This window comes from Rousettus aegyptiacus, unplaced genomic scaffold, assembly GCF_014176215.1.
Source record: "Rousettus aegyptiacus isolate mRouAeg1 unplaced genomic scaffold, mRouAeg1.p scaffold_m13_p_5, whole genome shotgun sequence".
In the NCBI taxonomy this organism is placed as follows: Eukaryota; Metazoa; Chordata; class Mammalia; order Chiroptera; family Pteropodidae; genus Rousettus; species Rousettus aegyptiacus.
Window position 1 is genome coordinate 83,913,114 of NW_023416308.1, and position 20,566 is coordinate 83,933,679.

Sequence of the window (20,566 nt, forward strand, 5' to 3'; positions counted from 1 at the left end):
CCAAGTTGACTAATAAAGCACATAATGCAATTTGTAACTACACATCTATTTTTTTGTTCTCTTTTATCAGCTGTCTGTCCCATTACATTATTATCTCTAAGAGGAAAGGGGCTATGTTTATTTTTTAAGCAATTGTATGCTCCATATTAATCATTGTAGGCCCAAAATTACATATGGTAGGCACCTAATGAATAACTTCAAATGAATGAACTGTATTAAATGCACACATAAAATTATAAGTTGATGACCATATGTCCTGGTTTGCCCTTGACAATATTGGTTTACACCTGTTGTTCCAGTATAATTATCGGTAGTACCTCTTTTTACTCTCAAAAGTGTTCTGGATAATAAATTGTAATTTATTTATATATTTATATATACCAAAATTATAAGGCAAACCTGATTTTAGAAATATTGAGAACCAAAATAAGTATCTTTCTTGAAATCACACTGTTACTAATATTTTCTCTCCCCTACTCCACGATTTCTTTACATGACTACGATTCCAGTGCAGTGAAAATTATCCAAGTCATCAAGACCCTCACTAACTGATGAGCAAGATCTGAAGCAGGCATAATGAATAAAGTGAGCACCCAGGATTCAGTGCCACACCACTGCTGTGCACTCCACCGAGGAAGGAGAGACTGGGGACCTGTCCCTTGGACTTTCCAAAACGGGAGAGAGGGAGGGGGAGAGGGAGAGAGAGAGGAGGGGAAGGGGGAGGGGAGGGGGAGAGGAGGGGAGGGGGAGAGGAGGGGAGGGGGAGAGGAGGGGGAGACAAGGGGGAGGGGCAGGGGAGGGGACGGAGAGGGAGGGGGAGGATGGCTCTCCGGAGCTTTAACATACATTGCTGCCTCCCAAGTGTAAACTTTGGCTTTTGCTTTTATCCTCAAATCAGGAAATTAAACATTGATGCATGACTATTATCTAATTCATAGCCTGTAATCAAATTTCATGAATTGTCCTAATAATGGCCTTTATAGCTATTTTCCCCTTGGTTCCAACTTTTTAGAAGACAAAAATTTCTTCAGTTTGATTCTCGAAACTCTTTATCAATTGTTACCTCTTCCCCACAGCTAATTAATCTTACTTTTCTACAGCTCCCTCACTGAACACAATTTTAAACACTAAGTGTGAAGACCTTTCCAGAGTAAAATTGTCCATGGGTGCTCTCCCTCTTCTGCTCCTCACCATTTCTAGCTAACTACTTCATTTTGTACTTTTTAAATTGCTTTGTTCTTTAGGGATTAATTTTGCACTTATCTTTACTAACCATAAAACTTTTACAACGTGCTGTTAAACTGCGTCTGGTTTGTAATTGTCAAGTCACTTCATGGCTGCTGTGCTACAGATAATATACCATGGCAAAAACGCCTTCCTCTTAATGCCTTTGGCTGCTGGCATGCCAGAATAATTGGTTCTGGGCTGCTTGGGGTACAAAGCTTCCCTCATACATGGAGATCACAAGCAGGAAAGATCCCCAAATCCTGGAGGTTTAGGTTCATAGGTCTCAGGATGCTTAGACCTCAAGGGCTCTGGGAATTTCAGGCCCCATGGTCCACGGAAACCACGCTTAGTGGCACACATTCCAAAGAACAGGGCTAGCTATAGCTGACCACCTAGAAGGAAACAAAAATTTCAACCTTTATCAGGGTCAGGTCTATACTTTCCCAGGGTTCTGGCACTTGGCCTCTGACTAGCAGACACTAGGCCACTAGTTTTCAAGGAATCTCTTTCCCTCCATACAGAGTTAAATAAAATCTCTAAATTCCCTGTCTCCTTTTGATCCCTGTCTACTCCTTCCCTAGACCTTTGACTCTGTTTTATATCTGACTCCCCTTGATTCCATCTGTCTCCTCAAAGGTCTTCTTCCCGGTGCATCCTTATGCCCTTTCACTGTTCACATTCTCATAGTACAGGGTGGGGATTTAGAGCATTTGGCATCAGATAGATCTGTGTTCAAATCCAAGCTCCATCACTCTTTCTCTGCGAGACCTGGGCAGTGACTCAAACTCTATGGAACTCAGTGCTCATATATGTAAAGTGAGGATAATAATTCTAGCCTCTCATGGTTCTTGGGAGGAGTAAATGACGTATAGCGTAAAACTCACTAGAATGTAAACTTTCTGAGGGCACAACTTAGAGTATCTGGTCCATCGCTGTACACTCAGTGCTTAGAAGTGTCTAGTATTAAATAAGTAAATGCACTAAGCACAATATAGCTAATGGTAGCTATTATCATTACTATTTATCTTAGCTTGGCTATTGCACTCCCGAACGCTGCCTTCCCCTGACATCTGTGATTTTCCAACATTCTAGCTCTTACCTGTCCAGCCAATTCTTCTCTGTAACTAGGGGCACCACCCTTCCTCCAACCTCCACTTCCTAAGCCCACGTTCAATTCTAAAATCTCTTTTCAGTTCAAACGTTTATCCTCACTGGGCTCCTCCAACCTTTTACCTTCAGTCTCACATCCGAGTCTTCTTTTTACCTTTAGTTATGTAGTTCTGGCTTCCTCTCGAAGTCCTGATCCAGGTACTAAATTTCCCTGTACCCGAATGACAAGTGCATACCATGAGCGGCATAAATGTTCCCCGTATAAATGAACAGATGGATGGATAATGTAAGTTCTCTGGTTATTTCTATTTCTATTTCTAATATCAAACTTGTTCCGTTTCCTCCTGCTCCTAAACTAACTCTCTATCCCAAACACTCCTTTCTCAGCCAATGCGACCCCCAAATATTCTATCATCTGGGCTCGAAATCTCAATGCCGTCTTTGTTGGAGCTTTACTCACTCATTTAGAGGAGCCGGCAAAGGCTAGGTCTTGACTTTCAATGACCACTGAAGCCATTATCAACATCCGACACAGTGCCAAGGAAATACATGGTGACCCCTTAGCTAAAGCTTTGAGCCAATGGGAAAATTCCATTAGAAAGTACAAAAGCCCAGAAACTCAAAAACTGCGTTTGGTGTATTTTGAAATCCTTGGCCTCGAAAGACTGCGTAGATGAACACTCATTCTATTGTATGGTTGTCAGCCTTTGCAGGCTTCACCCTATAACAGCAGCTAAAGGACAATGACAAAGCAGATTCCAAAATAGTGGCATGGCTCACTGTCCCCACCCATTCACCCACACTACGCACACCACATGCACACCACATGCACACCACACACACATACACACACATGCACACACTTATGTGTTATTCCAAGCTTTCGGGTTATTCTAAACTCTGGCTCCAGCTGGCTTAGACTAACCATGATGTTTAGAATCAACCAGAGACTAAAATCCAATTTAAGGTGTTTAATTTTCTCTGTCTCCAGGGACGAGAGGCAAGAGAATCTGCTTGCAGCCTTTCTGTGTTGCATCTGGTGGTTTCCTGAGACTTTCTCAGATGAGCAGAAATGGCAGCCCATACCCCTTCTCTTCCTTCTCAAGTCTCTCTCACCGTCCCCTCTCACTGTGCTGGCAGAGTCTAGTTGCTTTACCTGAAACTGTAGTAGCCAGTGTTTTTTAATTATCTTCCTCATGGCTGGGTGAGAACAGCCATGATGTTAGCAGTGAGCTGAGATTACTTAGACCTCCAAGTCCAAGGCCTCTGGGGAGAAGCATAATGTCGTGTGTTTCAGTTCACAGCAGGCTCCACGAGCACACATTAACCTGCTGGGACCTCTTTCACTGGTAATTTTAGCAAAATATCTAGCCCTTGAACCCTAGATATATTTTGAAAAAGTCTCAAATGATGTGAATGCCTGTTTTAGGCAGTTGCTACAGACTTTTCTTTGCTTTCTTTTCCTCCTCTATGCCCCTGGCTCCCTGCATCCAGGTTTCTGACTTCCTGTCTGTCTCTGGCTCCTCTCATTTGGCAGCTCCTCAATCTACCTCCTTTCTGACTGTCTGGACTCTGGCTTTTGGCTCAGCTCTTGTCTCTGTCACCCCCGCCAGTTTTGAAGTCTCCTGCGACCTCAAGTGAAAACATCATGTTTTATTATCTGACCCAGGCCCCAGCGCCTACAAAGGATTTGGGCTGAATCATCAAGCACTGAAATGGAACTGTGGTCATTTTCCAAAGCAATGTTGGCTAAGGTTGGCCCCTGAAATTAAACTTGTATGCCATGGATGATTTTAAACCTTGAAAGTAGAAATGGATAAGCAACATGACACAGTGATAAGTGGTGGATCGAAGAACACAGGAGTCCCTGAAATTAACGTGGAAGAAGCGGTCAAAACATCCTGTTTAAGCTCATGACATCTTCTACAATGTTCTATTAGACTAGGACGTAGGAGATGGCGGTGTGGTTGTCTCTCCAGCTAGACTGATAGCCACCAAAAGGCAGGGTCTATGTCATTCACCTCTAGTTTTCCAGCACCTGGCAAGTGGATGTTTGAAGAATAAATGAATAAATAAATAAATGAATGAATCCACAGAAAATCATGAGACATTTCGTCTTACTGAAGGCCACTACACTATGCCTACCTATGTCTTCTGAAACCATCCTTCCTGGGTTCATATCTCAGCTTTACCATTTACCAGTCCCTGGGCATAGGGCAAGTTACATCACCTCTCTGTGCTTCTGTATATCTACCTTTAAATGGGGATAATAAAAGTACCCGAATCATAAGGTTGTTGCATGGATTAAGTGAGTTAATACATGTAAAAGCACTAAAAACAGTAGCTAACATACAATTATTGCTATATTACTATTAACTTTTATAAATCTCATCTATCTTTCCAGTAATACAGAGAGGTGGTCATGCCTCGAACATGTCCTATTTTAAGGAACTCACTATCCCATTAGGCATCCCTTTTTTTTTTAATGGTCTTAATATTTGTTTCGTACACTGAATTGATAACTACATCCATTACAGCTTCTACTCCACTGTTTATTTTTCTGATCTTATGAGATATACAGAATGTATTCTCTTATATTTGACTGGCCTTCAAATTCAAAACTTGTTCATTGAACACATACTGTGTTCCAAGCATCAGTATGAAAATTAAGTAGCTATAAATCCTGAAATCAAGTATTTTAAAGTCTAATCAAGAAAAAAGGAGTAAAGATGATATTCGTGTCTCTCACAGATCTTTTCTTCCTTTGAATTCAAGATCAACACATAGTGGGCAAGCCAGAATCTAACTTGCAACCAAAAAATAACTTAAAAACATTTGTAAGTTTGGACTTACAAATATAACATAAAGGCTGTATAATTAAGTTGTGTAATATGTACATGAATACATCAACGGATCAATGGAACCAGAATAGAAAATCCAGAAACAGACTCAAATATATCTGATTTAGAATTTGATAAAATTAGTATTACAGACCAGCGAGGAAAAGATGTTGTTTTAAGTAAAAGGTGTTAGAATAACTGGATGGCCATATGGAAAAATAAGACATTGGGTTTATTCCTCACACTATACATCAGATTCTGAGATTAAAATATAAAAAATACAGTCATACAAGTATTGGAAGGAAACAAGTGAATTTCTCTATACTGACAGTAAATTTTTCTATGACTAAACTCTGGAAGCTGGAAGCAGGAAGGAAAAAGACTGATAGATTTGCTTGTATTAAAAAAAAAAAAAGCCTTTACATGGAGGGAAAAAACATGAAAACACATCACCAGAAGCGAAATCAAAAGGCAAGCAACAAAGTAGGAGAAAATATTTGCAATGTGTATGATGGGCAAAGAATTACCATGCCTAATGTTAAAGAGATTCTAAAAATAGAGAAAAGATTAACAGTCCTATAGGAAAATGGGCCAAAGATATGAAAAGCTCATGAAAAAAGAAATGCAAATCGTCTTAATCACATGAAAAGCTGTTCAACCTAGCTCTTAATAAGAGATATGCAAATTAAAACTATTCTGAATGCGATTTTTCATCTGTCAGATTGGCAAAAACCCAAATATTCCACAACATACTTTGTTGGTTGCCTGTGAGGAAGCAGGCATCTTCATCATTCTTGGTGGGAAAAGTACTATCCCTCTGGAGGGATATTTGATGATGTCTAGCAAAATCACACATTTATTTGCCTTTTGACCTCATAATCCACTTCTAAGAACCTATTCAAATTTTAACCTAGTTAAAATATGAAAAAGTAGATGCACAAGACTATTATTTATAGCACTGTGCCCTCAAAAGAAAATTGGTAGTGTAAACTAGGGAATGGACATGCACTGGAGCACTATGCAGCCATAAAAAAGCATGGAGAAGCATCTTTATATACTATTATAAAGTAATCTTCAGAAAAATAAATATATATTATGAAAAAACAAGGTAGTGAAATGTATAGACAGTATACTACCATTTATCTAAGAAAGAGGAAATGTGTATGTATATACATATTTCCTTATACAACCATGGGCCACTTAACAATGGGGATACGTTCTGAGAAATGTGTCATTTTATAGATGGGCACATCATAGAGCACACTTACACAAACCTAGATGGTACAGCCTACTACACACCTAGGCTGTAGGCATAGCTTACTGCTCCTCAGCTATAAACCTGTGCAGCGTGGTACTGTACAAAACATGAGATTAAATTGAGCACAAGAGAAAATGAAGTCAGGAGACACAGCAACCACGAGACATATGATGCTGCTGCCAGTGTAGCATGGCATGCTGTTTTATAGCAAATGTTTTTTACTAAGTAGAAAGCATATATACAAAGATAATGATAAAAAGTACAGTATAGCAAATATATAAACCAGCAACAAAGTTGCTTATTATCGTTACCAAGTATTATGTACTGTACATAATTGTATGTGCTATACTTGTATACGACTAACAGCACAGTAGGTTTGTTAACACTGGCATCACCAAAAATACATTGGCTATGACATTATAACTGCGACGACATCACTAGGCAATAGAAAATTTCTAGCTCCATAATAATTTTATGGGACCACTGTCATATATGTAGTCCAGCATTGACTAAAATATCATTATGCGGTCAGTGCATGACTAGTTTTTTAAAGTATAAAGTAAAACAAACAAAAGAAAGAACAGAATATTTTTTAGAGGTAGCGAGGAAACAGGATGAAGAGGGCAGTGATAGAAGGTAGATTTTTCTGGATTTACTTTCTTTTGTAGATTTCATTTTGGAGTTATGTAGTATTTAATAATTATAAAAAAATTATTCCTGAAAGTCAAAAGCAAAATGAAACAAATAGACCCGTTTATTAGATTGGTAGCAAAATCACACAGAGAGGAACTATTCTGGATGACTTTAAATCATGGTAATTTGACAGTACATCTCTAGTTGAATTTAACCTAAAGACAAAAAGAAATGTGAAAAATATTAAACTGTTTCTAATAATCGTATTGTTGGTGGTAGTGTTGTTATTAATACTCTGAGACAGTGGTGTGCATACTAGGGGATAAAATAAACAAGTAATTATGTTGGTGTCATTAAGAACCAGAATTTTTGTCACTGGAGAAAGGAAATATTAATGAAAGACTGATAAGGTTAAGTAAAAACCCCGTAGTCCTAAATTTGAGTCAGAGAGATCATCACAAATGCCTCAAGTACTTTATCTCTATAATGATAATAACAATAATTTCTTGCCCTAACTACTGAAAAGACCCAGAAACATGGACCAACCCGGTAGCGATGAGCACCCCTAGTGCCCAAATTGAGTTTTGAAATACCACTGCTCCCTTAAAGAAAGTTGGGCTCCTTAGGGAAATGGCTGATTACAGATCTGGAACAGGAATGTATAGATGAGCCCAGAACATTCCTGATGGTAGGAAGGCCACTAAAGAGGCAAAGGGACTCAGGAACTAATGTCAACAGGCTCTCAATGGCCAAAGGTGAAAAATTTGCAAAACGATAAAGATATTAATGGTAGTGAGTTGAAATACATCTCATATACCTAAATTCATAAACCCATAATGATACTAAAAATGAAATGATCCCTTTGGAAGGTGGTAGAGAATCAATTCATTATTTTGTAAGCTATTATAGAGTTATTTATTCTGACTTTTCCAAATGAAATTTCTTGTACTTCTGAGCAACCAAAAAATGGATGATTGTAAATGTCTCTATAAAAGTTACTCTAGCTAATAAATGAGGAAAGAAAAATAAAATAAAAATGTCATTATTTTGCACCCCCCTAATGACTTATTGGATCTAGGCAATAATCAGCAATGACTGCTGACATCACAAATGGGTAGGCAGCTAGACACTAGTACATCATGATGGAAGTACATGAATATTGCCTATGAAATAAATATTCTTGCTACAAAATTGAACCTACATCTTAGACCTAGCTACCAATTTAGAAGAAATATACAGGACAGAAAGACATGTTAAATGGCATTAGGGGAATGCAATCAGGAAAATCGAGACTGTAGGAGTCTCTACAGGACAAATGGCCTGATTTCTTTAAAAATAACTTATAAGGGCAAAAAAGGGATGGAGGAGAAATACAATAGATTAATTAATAATGCTTGAAAGATAATTAACCAGTTGGATCTGGACTTGAGTAAACAAACTGTATAATGAAACAAAAAACTATGAGAGAATTATGGAAATTTGAATACTGAGGGGAATTCTTTTCAATACTTTTAGGATTTAAAATAATAATGAAGTCATTTTTTTAAGTCTTTATCTATTTTAGATGAATACTGAAATACTTTTTGATGATACGATGTCTGGGATTTGCTTCAAAATAATTGGAGTTGGGGGAGAATTGAGTGGGGGTAGAGATTAAAACCAAATTGCTCATGGGTTGACAATGCTGAAGCTTGGTGATGGAGGCAAGGGGATTCATTATACTATTCTATTTCTACATATGTTTGAAATTGTTCATAATAGTTTTTTTATGTCTCATTTATGAAAAAGTATCTAGACTATAGAGCATAATACCTTAGATATTATATTACTTATTGTACAGGACATTTGAACCCAGGTTCTGAATCTCCCTCCTATATTAGGGATCATGTCGTGTGTAATTCTTGGGTCTCTGTAAGTTGATGGAGGCATATATGACCTGTCTCTGTCCCTAGAAGCTAAGGCATGGGCATATAACCTAGGTCCTAGCCAACATTTTGCTTTTACTCAGGACTTATGAATCTTGGTGAATGTCACCAAGATCCAAGAAATGGTGCCCAGCATCCAGTGGTAGGACATCTAGTCATGGCAGTGGGGTCAGGAGTATGATCTTAAATAGACTGTTCTTACCACTGGGCTTTGGCTATGATTTCTGCTGTCTAATCTCTCTTGGTTTCTGCTTGTTTTCTGAATCTGCTTCTCCAGGCTTCTTGGTAATTCTTTGAGATTTCCTATGGCCTTCCGATAAATTCTTTTTCTCTTTCAGTTAGCCTGAGCCAGATTTCTTTGCTTACAATATAGATTCTTAAGTATTATCAAAATAAAAAGTTCAGTAGGACTATAATTATATGTTAAGTCATGTTTAAAAAAATAAAACACTATATAAGCTGTATGGTAGTATATTTATGTAACATATATATCTACATGTATAATAGATATAATCATATGTTTTATACAGTATGATAGAGCACTTTATAGTGTATAAAGTATTTAAATTGATTTCTCATTATCTTTATTGTTAAAATAATGATTATAATAATGAGATAATAAAGTATGAGAATGAATTAACTTTTTTGGCTCACTTAAACACTTTTAATCTTATAACGTGATTAAGGTAATAACATCTGGCTTGCCTATAACACTTGATTGCTGTGTACATTTAATAAGGTAACTGTAGGGAAAGAATTTTGAAAATACACATGAAAGGCACTGCCGTTGTTACTTAGTTGATACAGAAGCCACAGAGGAATCTAGTCCAGGGACTAAAATTTTTGATACCCAGTGACTATGTAATTTGTAAAGTCTGCTCCTCCCACAATATCTATAACTTCTTTGCTTCCTTCATCCTTCATGGCCTGTGGAATAGCTGCTGATATTTTCCCAGAGCATGTAGAGATCCTGAACCCTCCATGGTAGAGAAAGAAAAATTAAGGGAGGGGATGGAAAATGGTAGATTAAGACAATAGCAAGATGTGCCTTTAGAATAAAGTCACTGTCTCAAGTACTAAGAAATTTCAAATGCAAATTTCTGCTTCATTAAACTATTAAATAAGTATACCCAGATAAAGAGAATCTTTAACGATTCCTTGGTGACCCCACAGCCAAAAAGTGGAGCAAGTCAGCTGGACTGCCTCCTGTCCTAGATGCTGCTCAGCTGCATGGGAGAAAGGGCAGACTCATTCACAGGGAGACATCCTACACCCAATCAAACCATGTGGTGAGGCTAGGCAAGAGCAGTTAAAAGATGCAAGGCTGGAGCTAGGGGCTTGGATAATCTGAGCGACCCAGAATAAAGGTAATTATCCAGCCTTAGGAGCAAACTATAAAAGGTCAGTCAGCCTGGAGGATGAAAAAAGTGTTTCAGAGGCATTATAACAGCAGACCATATTTTAAAGAGACAGATAATAAATGTTTCAAGACAGAGACTCTAAAATGGCAATAAGAAACCCCAAGCGAGTAAAGCTTAGACATCCAAAGAGTCAGTGACTCGCAGATATGCCCAAGTGGGTGTCCAACAGAGAGAGACCTGTCTGGTAGACGCTCTTGTCTGTGATACATTCCAAAGAACTCAATCCAGTCTAGAGCCACCTACAGCTAGGGCGAGATGGAGAGGCGGGGTCCCTTTCATCTGATTACCTTCTCTGGACAATGTGGGTAGGGCACTGGTGGAGTCAAAGTAGCATTCTTTCCCTTCCCTGCCTACTTCTATGGGTTTCATTTCAGAAGGGTGGAGACAGCTGTTACTTATATTAAATAGTTTAATTTCAAGGAATAATAAACAGGCTAGGCTTCCAGATCAGTTTTCCTATGTAAATTCCACATAACTGAGTTGTCTCTTTCAATATCAGAAGTTTAACAAGTTTTAGATTTCCTAAAGAAATCTTTAGATATGTGTATGCACCTTTTATCTTATTGAACAGAGTACACAGAATACAATTTAGACTTTTCTTTACAATTTGGGACTATTATTAATATCATCAATAATTATACTATAAACCCGGGATCTGCCTGGATGTTTGGTCCTAGAAGAGTTTCAAGCTATTGTACTTTTGGTTACATAGTATCTATCCTGCACTCTATGTTCAAATAATTTGTCAAGTTTGGAATATTTTGTTCCTTGAAAGTTTAGCAGTGCTTCATGGTAAAACCACTTGGTCTTAGGATTTTAATTGTGAGAATATTTTCAACTAGTGATTTACCTTCTTTAATGGCTATAGGGCAATTTTGGTTTATAGATTTCTTCCTGTGTCAATTTTCATAAGCTACATTTTTTAAAGATCTGTTCAACGAAATTTTCAAATCTTGGATAAACTTATTCATACTATACATTTACCTGTTTAGTCCCTGTATCAACCATAGCTGTGTCCCTTTTTCCATTCCTTATATTGTTTATTGGTGCCTCTCTCTCGCGCCTGCCAGAAGTTTGTCAATTTGATGCCCTCTCAAAGAACCAAGTTTGGCTTTATTAGTCCTTCCTGATATTAGTACATTTATTTTATTAATTAGTTTTTATTTTTTTTATTATTTTCATTTGCAGGTTTTCTTTTGATATTTTTATAACTATGTATATTTTTAGCTCATTCTTACAATTTCCAAAAACATGGCTTTTGTCTATAATTTTTGGTTATGCATTTTTAATTTAATTCCATTGTGGTCAGAGAACACGGTCTTTCTGATATTAATCCCTTGAAATTTGTATCTTATAGTTGTTAAATATAATATATACTGTATATTAGTATTGAATCTATCAGACACAGGATATATTTATAATATATATATTTAATATATATTATTCTATACGATACTATATTACATTATATTAGTTATCCTGTGCCTGATAGATTCGATTCTTGAAGACTACGGATCACGGTTGACTATTCGTTGTTTTGCTGGTGTTTGCTCTTGGTGCTTTTTTCCCCCTTGTCTTTTTGTGATTTTTTAAAAAAGTGAACTCGTATTCCTTGGAACTCTAGCTGTAGGAAACGTGTGGCCTGACTCAAAGGGTCCTACTCGAGGGAGGATTTGTATATACCTTCCCAGTTGCCGAAGAACGCAGCGACTTTAAGTTAAATACTATTCTTGAGCTTTTCTGGACCATAAAGTATTTTGATTTTAAGTTATAAATCCAAGGTTCACTAAAGAGAATTTTTCCTCTCTTCCCAGCACAAGAAACCTTCAACCTGACACAGGAGGTGAGGATGGGAATATTTCTAGCTCATCTTTATACTGAGATAATTGGCTTTTGGAGTCCCAGCTTTATGGGAGGTGTGGGGGGTATTTTATTAGACTTTTCATCTTGGGTAAGCCTTAGGCTTTGTATCCTATCCACTGCACTCTACGAAATTGAGAAATTATAAGCTTAAAATCACCAGGTTCTTTAAATATAAGAGACTCAGGCTTTCTCTAGATTTCTACTTTCACTTAGTTTTTGGTCTCTGTATTAGAGTCCTCGGACTGTTTTAGCAAAGTACTACAACTTGGATCAACTCAAACAACAGATATGTATTTTCTTACAGTTCTGGAGGTTGGAAGTCTAAAGTCAGGTATTGGCCATGCTCCCTCCAAAACCTCTTCTTGAAAGAAGGATCCTTCTTTCAGCTTCTGGTAGCTCCAGGTGTTCCTCGGCTTGTGGCATCAAAACTCCAATCTCTACCTCTGTCTTCATGTGGTCACCTTCCTTTTGTGTCTGTGTCCAAATTTTCCTTCTCTCATAAGGACACCAGTCATATTGCAGCAGAGCCCACCTTAAACCAATATGACCTCCTCTTAACCTGATTACATGTGTAAAGATCCTATTTCCAAATAAGACCATATTCACAGGTACAAATGGTCAGGACTTCATATTTTTGAGGGAACTTAATTCAGCCCATAACAGTCTCTCTAACAATTTATTAATTCTTTGCAAGTTCCCGAATGCTTTCTTATATATTCCAGCAGTTTTTTAGCCATCATCTATACAATCTTTTTATATTTTATTCAGTTTCAGTTCTTATTCCTTACTCTTTTCATTCTGCATAGCCACAGCAGCTCTCTTCCCTTTTCCACTGAATTGTGGACTTAGAATCATAATTTTTTTTTTTTTTAAAAAAGCATACTGGAACTAAGAGCAAAACAAGAATAAGGCTTAAAGACTCAGTAGATACGATTTTGAATAAAGTAGAAGGACAATACCGTACGAACATCGCAATGATTTTTTTTAGATGCTCTAGGGACTTTTATCCCTAGATCACTGTGGTATATCTATCTGGTCTTTCAAATCATAAAGATCCTTTCTCTACATCTTATAGTTGTAAGACTTTGAGTATATATATGTAAGCTCTTAATTTCATAATTTCCTCATCTGAAAGAAAAGCGGTATTGTAACAGCAGCTACTTTTTAGGGTGTTTGTAGATGTGCCTCGCATAACCTCTGGCACAAAGCAGCTTTGAATAACTGTGCAAAGTACTCTATTTCTGCATTCCAAATGGGTAAGGACTTTGGATAAGTTGTCTCTGAATAAATGAGGTGAGAAAAACGTTTCTCATTTTTGCACACAATCCGAGGGAGTAATCGAGGGGAGATCCTAGATGAGTAAAGTGAGGCACTGAGATGTTAACTCACAAAACGTAAAAGAAAAACACTGACAACCATGTAAAATGTGAAAATCTATTTTAGGGATGCTCAGTAGTCCTGTATCCCTTAAGAAGGGAAGTGGAATTCAAATGAACTAGCCCCTCCTTCGGTTCTTAGCTCTGCCAGACAACAGGTTGTCGGGTCTCTGCTTTAAAAGCCAAATTTCCTTCAACTCCAACGACATTCATCTCCATCAAGTGGGAGAGAAGAGATGGAGGGGGTGGGAAAAGAAACCAGGCAACATTTTACACTGTATTTTACACCCCGAACACGAAACCACTCAAAGATTTTAAACAAGTATTTGAAAACCTTACCCAGGCCCACACTCCAGAACTGCTTTAAAATCTAGGCAAGGAAAAGCCAGAAATCTCCCACTACTCCGTGACTGACTCACATACAGGTTGAAAGCAGAGTTCACAAATCTAATTCCTTTCTCCCTTCCTGGACATTTTTACCCAGAGAGCGTAAGTGACTAGAGGCGGTCCTGCCCTCTCAGCCAATTCCTGGTAGCAGCTCCTAGTAAAAAATATTATGTTTGGGGGAGAGCATTTATCCAGGAGTAGTGCTGAAATGAGATGGTTAGGACACAAATGGTGAATAAATGACCAGTGTGGGGAGAGCTGGAGAAATGAGGGCGATTATGCAGGCACTGTTCTCTATGAATATATTAGCTCCCAATAAGCCCAAGCATTTGACTGCCACCAAAGCAATTTCTCTAGGTTTCAGTGAATACGGGTGTCTGGAAGTGTTTTCTAAGCTCAGCTTCGGAAAAGCTGCTCCTGCTGCCAGTTATCAAAGCCCTAGTATTACGTCTGGGAGATGAGTCAGGCCGACATAGTGCCTGTCAGGCTATTGCAGGTGTTGTGAGATGCTCATTGGAGGTGCTGAGTCTCTCCTTAGAATGGGACGAGGATTGTGCAGGGCCAGCTGACTGCCAAGTGGGACAGCTAACGAGGTCAGAGGTGACAGGAAGGTATATCCAAGCTGGAGTCCTTGAGTGGGAACCAAATATCAGGAACTGGAAATGCCAGATACAGAGACTAAGGCCAAAGGGATGAGCATGAGGTCGCCAGGAACCAGGTAGGTGTTGGTGTTGTTTGCGTGGAGGGCTGGCCATGAGGAGGAACATCTTGATTGCCATGAACACCAGCAGCTACGAAGGTTTTCTCCAAGGGCTGGCAACACTGCGTGAATGTGTCAGGCTGCTAAGAGATCCCCAGGGAGAGGACAGTGGGGGCCACTGCAGGAAGGAGCCGCAGCTCGAAGGTTAGGTTTTTCATAAGGATAGGACCACAAACTGGATAGGGGGTGGGCTTCCTCTTAGGATGAGGTCTATCATTGTACCCATCATCACATTCTTGCTAACCACCGGGAGACCTATATGTCCCATCAGATGTGGGGGAGGGGTCTGTTTTGGAGTTATTTTTTTATGGACCCAGAGAAAGGGCCAGAGGCTAGGAAATGTTTTTGTAGGATGAGAGACTAAATGGTGCCTATTGTGGATTTATACTGTATGTTGGGAGCTGCAAAGGGCCCCTACTTCGGGTTGGAATGGGGGCTACCTCCTGAGAGGGGTATGAAGCATGAACGGGCCCGAGGGTCTGACCAGCATGTGGTAGAGTCAGAAACCAGCATGGAGTGAGCTTGGCTGTGTTTTGCTATTTATACCCAGTGAGTTTACTTCCCTGAAGCCTTGTCTTGACAAAGTCTTTAGGAAAGTTTTGTGGGCCTCTGTGGAGGAGACAGAGAATATCACAGTGAGAGATCTCAAGCGGAGGTGACTCTGAGATTCACTCTAGTCCAGCCAGTCCTCGATGCCTGCAGTCTCTTCCTGGAGCACACTTTTGTTCAACCTGAGTAGCCTAAGTTCGATTTTTAACAACGGGGCTGTTCCCTTGAGTTGGGAGCTCAACTCTCCCATGTCCCTACCCCTAACCAAAGCAGTTTCTGAAGTCCTTTCCTTCCTGAAAATTCTGTGGGTCCCATCCTGTGTCTCTGTCCCATCCCCATCAGCCCTGATCACACACAGATATTCAAAATTAGACTGTGAGCCCCATCCTTGAGCCCCATTTCTCCTCCCCCTAGGCTCATACACCCTTTGGGGAGCCAAACCAAGACCTGTGGGTAAGAAACTCTGCTCACCCTGATCCCGAGCTCGACATTCTCGCCTCCGTAGACCTCCATGCCTTCGTCCAGTAAGCCGATCTCTTGGAAGTACTGCCTGTCCACAATGAAGCAGCCAATGAGGGCTGGGCTCCTGCAGGGGTATGGGGAGATGGGCCAGTGGTTAGCAGAGGACTGTCTCATGGGGCTGCCAGAGGAGCGAGTGAGCCCAGTGGTGCTTTTCTATCAGAAGGATCTGGTCCTCTTCCTTTGTTTGCTGCCAGAGCTGGAGCAGACCTCGTTGTCCGAGTGGCCCTCCCAGGTTTACCCTCGCCAGCTATTCAGGGAAGCTATTTCATTAGGGCTGCAGCAACCAGCTCCTGTCCTGGGATTGGCTGTCATTTCCAATAGAGCTTTCTTTTGTGTTAGTCCAGAGAAGTGGAGCTCGGCCTGCCAGCCTAGATTGAATGTCTGTATCTCTAGCTGTTCTTACTTCTGAACTCTGAACGGCATAGTCAATCTCTGTCTGTACCTGGGTATCCATGCCAACTTTCTCAACCTTCTGCAACTTGGGGTCTACATGCCCACCTTGGTCCATACAGAAAGATTAGCTGGGGCTTCAGATAGCATAGTAAAAAATTTGGACTTTATCTTTAGGTGAAAGAATGTCAGTGAGGAACTTTAAGCAGATAGCAGTATGAACAGATCCGTGTTTTTAAGAATACTCAGGCATACTAGAGGAGACTAGGAGAAAATTGAGGAATCCAGATGGGAGCTTATTGCAATGTTTAGGTGAGAAATGGTGAGAACTTGGACCAGAGTATCAGGAATGAACACAGGAATTGTTTAAGCCATGTTATGTAAATTCAGCAGAACTTGGAAACAGATGAACTATAAAGGTGAGAGAGAGGGAGGGACCTGGTTGCCAGCTGGCTCTGTGGCTCAGGTGATGGTGGGGTGGGGGCCACACAGCAACACAGGGTATAGAGAAGGAGCCGGCTTCAGAAGCAAGAAGCATTCCTGCTGGGAAAACTAATGTTAAGGTGCCCATGGGACACTAGGAGGAGATATCCGAGAAGGACCTGGGTCTGGAATTCCGCCGGAGTCAGGCTGGAGCAACACATCCACAGCTAGTGGGCCCAGCAGCTGCAAGGCCTTTCCTTAGTGAGTGTGCGAGTGCGGGGCTCACCGGCTATGTGCAGATGCCAGCACAGGACTTCCCAAGGAGAGATCCACATTAGGTGAATCAGCATGAGTGTGTGTGGGCTGCTTCTCTGCTGGGAGCATTCTTACACGAATGACTGTGAATTGTTTCACTGCACGCCCTTACCATTTCTAGCCCTTGTGTAGCATTTTATCAGCTGGTGGCTGAGGATTTGAGGGAAGAAGAAAGATAAAGGAGAAATGAAGACTCCTCAGTGATGAGAAAACTGATAGTCACATGCAAATAAACCCATCTTTGAAACTGGAAACTCATCAAAGTGGAGAACCAGCTATTCTGCAGGTCATTTCTCTGAAGAATGCTGACGCAGGAGGCTGCTCAGGCAGAGACTGGTGCCCCAGGGTCCTTGCCGGGATGCCTCCTTTTAAACCGCAGCACTTTACTCAGAATGTATTCACCTTCCATAGACATCAGGTGGTGCATCCACCTCAACCCACTCCTTCTAAAGCAGTCTGAGCTCCTGCTCTGGTTGGGAAAGCCTGACTCTATAGCCTCAGAGGTGGCTGCTATGGGAAAAAATCCCTGTTCTGGCTGTGCCTCTGAGAGAAGTTTCCTAGCCTCTCTGAGCCTCTGGTCCTGTATTTATGAATTAGAATCAGCTATAACCTCACAAGGATTAAATAATGCAAAGCACCTGAAAATCTCTGGGACATAATTGGTATTCGAAAGATCATTTAAAAAGATGCTCTTGACTTATGGACATGAACAATAGACTAGTAGTTACAAGAGGGTAGCTGGGGAGGGCGAGGGGAGAGGTAGATGGGATAAAAGGGGTAAAAAAAAAAAAAATGCACTTACACACTGAAGAAGCCCAGGGAATCTCCTTGCTAAATTGTGGTGATGTAAAAACAGCCCAGCAGGTGGGCAGAGTGGGGCTCCAGTCTTTTCTTCAGCATTCCTGAAATGCTGAGCATGGCAGGGAGCCCTGGACATGCAGGAAGGGGTATTCCCTACACGGCCAGGCCCAGTCAGGAACAGACAGAATCCAAAACAGTTACTCTGGGACAAGCATGGGCCAGTCTATTACATATCGACCGGCTAGGGTATTGAGTTGACCCAATTAGCCTGAAAGGGATTGATTTATGCCTTGTCTCATCCTCCTCCCACAAATTAGAAATAGATTACAAGAAAATGTAATATACACTGAAAAATAAAGTAGATAAATGTCTAAAAAGGCCAAAAGTTCACAAGAAAATCGGGGGCTACAGTTAGAATGCACGTGCAGCATTAGGTCCTCTTTCACAGTTCTTAAAGTGGACCCACAAAGTACATGCTGAGCTTCCTGGTGGCTGAGGTGAAAAAGAACATACGTGGTCTTAAAAATAAGATTCACAGTTCCCATGTGGAAATGCCACATTAGTTCCTCAGGGCTTTCTTTGACTAGCAGTGCATTTGAAACAAATTTCTCATGTCAGTCTTTTTTAAAAGGTCACTTCGGGATGTAGTGAACAACCACCTCAACGAGATCCCTTTAGAATGCAATAAAAGATGTCTCTGGGCTTTTTGTATAGCTTATGTCATGTGTGGACAAAGCACTACAGTATAGCTCTAAGGAAACGGGAGCTGAGATGGGCAAGATAAATTTGTCTAAGTTGCAACTTTCTTTGGGGCTGTCTTTATCTAGGGATAGAACCAGGAATATTCTCCCAAAAATCTTCCATTAGCATGATTTCTCTCAGCCAAGTTTTTGATGAAAATTCAGTGGTGGAAAATTTGATGTTGAGGTGATATTCTCTGCAAGGGGCGCAGAATGCAGGTTTACTAAGACAAGGTTGATACATTTAGAGATGAGCAGAACAGAAGCAGTTGTTATCAGCGCACCCCTCTGCAAGAATGCTTATTGTGTGATGGTGTATTTCTCTCCAATAGCATTCCAACAGGTTATGACGAGGAGCAAATGAGACCATGTGTGCAAAAGGCCCTTGCACACAGTGTCCTCCAAACAAATATTGAACAACATAAAACTGTGGCAGGGGCCTAACAGATAAGTAACAAAGATAATCATAGGAAAGCCAGGTGAAATTCTCTTCTATCTTGTTTTAAATATGAATATAGTTTTTTTTTTTTCCCCTTCTGGCAAGGAAAATGTGATCTTAGATAATAATTGCCCACTTTCAATTAAATTTTTCATAATCTTTCTCCCTCATGTAATTCAAAGCAACATCAGTTTCTAATCTCTTTCATTCTAGGAACTGTCCCCTAGGCCACCTTCTGGTGCTGTCTGTTTAACAGGCAAGACTTTGCAGGCGACATAAAGGCACCTGATCTGTGATTAACCAGACAGAAATGAGGACGGTGGAGACGGCTATTTCAGGAGTCCTGACACACAGAACAGAGGCTGCACAGAGGAGTCGTTCCATCGTCTATGAAGGTGGCAGCAAAGGCCGAAATAGTCTGGGATCTTTCCAATGCATTTTGAAACGTTTTTTTTTTGTCTGAATCTTACAGGATAAGTTCAAACATCATTAGCAAGGCATACAAGGTGCCATAGAATCTGCTGCCTCTCCATTCCTCCAGTCTCATGGCCTGGGGCCATCTTCCAGCCCCTTTGAACTTCCTCTATGCCCATGAACTCACTCCGTTCCTTTGAATATGAGTGCCCCTGTACCGACCTCGTAATCTCCTACTTGCCCTTAGAAACAGGTACAAATGCTATACTCTTTGAAAACGATTCTCCCCACTTTCCCTGTGGGTTTCCATCAGCGTGGTGGAATAATTTGTTTCAATTATTTTTTTCTAGTTATTTTGTTTGTCTTCATTAGAATCCAGGCTTTTGGGGTCAGGAATCAAGTCTTAACCACTCTGGATCCCCAGGACCCAGCAGAGTGGTCGGCATCTGTCAGGTGTCCCACAATGATGTGTCAGAATGAGCAATCCTGAGCCTCTGAATGGATTCCGAGGGCCATAGCGCTTTTCAAAGGAATCATCAGAGCCTGTGAGCAGTGACCAAAGGTCATTTGTAATTTCTTCCCTTCACCATCCCCTCATCCCACCCCAACATCTCATAATGAGGCTGGAGTTTGGGGAATAAGGGTTGGGCTGGGAGGGAAGCCCTTGCCTGAAAGACAAGGTGAGGATGCTTTACCTGATCGGGGCCGTGGAGTTCTCTAGCTTCCACCAGGCCTTGGGCGGGTTTAGGTAGCGGCACCACAGCTCCCAGTCAAAGCCCTGGGCGGCCAGTGGGTACTCTTCTATCTCAAAGTTGTCATATTTGATGTTGTCAAAGGATGGTGAGATGACCCGTTTCCGGTTCTCTTTTATTCGGGTGAGCACAGGTTCGGCCCTGAGCAGCAAGAAGGGAGAGAGGGGTTACTGCTTCCATGGCGGAGAGACATCAGACTGGCAACTCCTAATGCTCCCTCCCCTGCAGAAAGAGGGAGGACCACCTCTTCCAGGGGTTTGGTGATCTGCCTCTTGGGGAGAAGGCCCTAATGACCTCTCCTCTCCCATACTCTGGGCTGGCAAAAGGCTTGACCACTCCAGCTTCTCCTGGGCTGAGCTGAGAAATTCTAAGTGCCTTAGATCCTTGTTTCTGCTCACTTTCCCCTTTTCCAATGGGGGGC

At 40.7% G+C, this 20,566-nt stretch overlaps 1 protein-coding gene across 3 annotated transcripts in view; it reads right to left on the bottom strand.

Annotated features, from left to right (window-relative positions):
• The window catches only part of GALNT18 (polypeptide N-acetylgalactosaminyltransferase 18), a 308,997-nt gene that overhangs the window by 66,844 nt on the left and 221,587 nt on the right, over positions 1–20,566 (bottom strand). For all 3 annotated transcript variants that reach the window (XM_016135450.2, XM_016135449.2, XM_016135451.2), the window contains exons 5-6: positions 20,089–20,286; positions 15,821–15,935 (exon numbers count right to left, since the gene is read on the bottom strand). In XM_016135450.2, the coding sequence (XP_015990936.1) occupies positions 15,821–15,935; positions 20,089–20,286 (313 nt within the window). The remainder of the gene's footprint in view (positions 1–15,820; positions 15,936–20,088; positions 20,287–20,566) is intronic.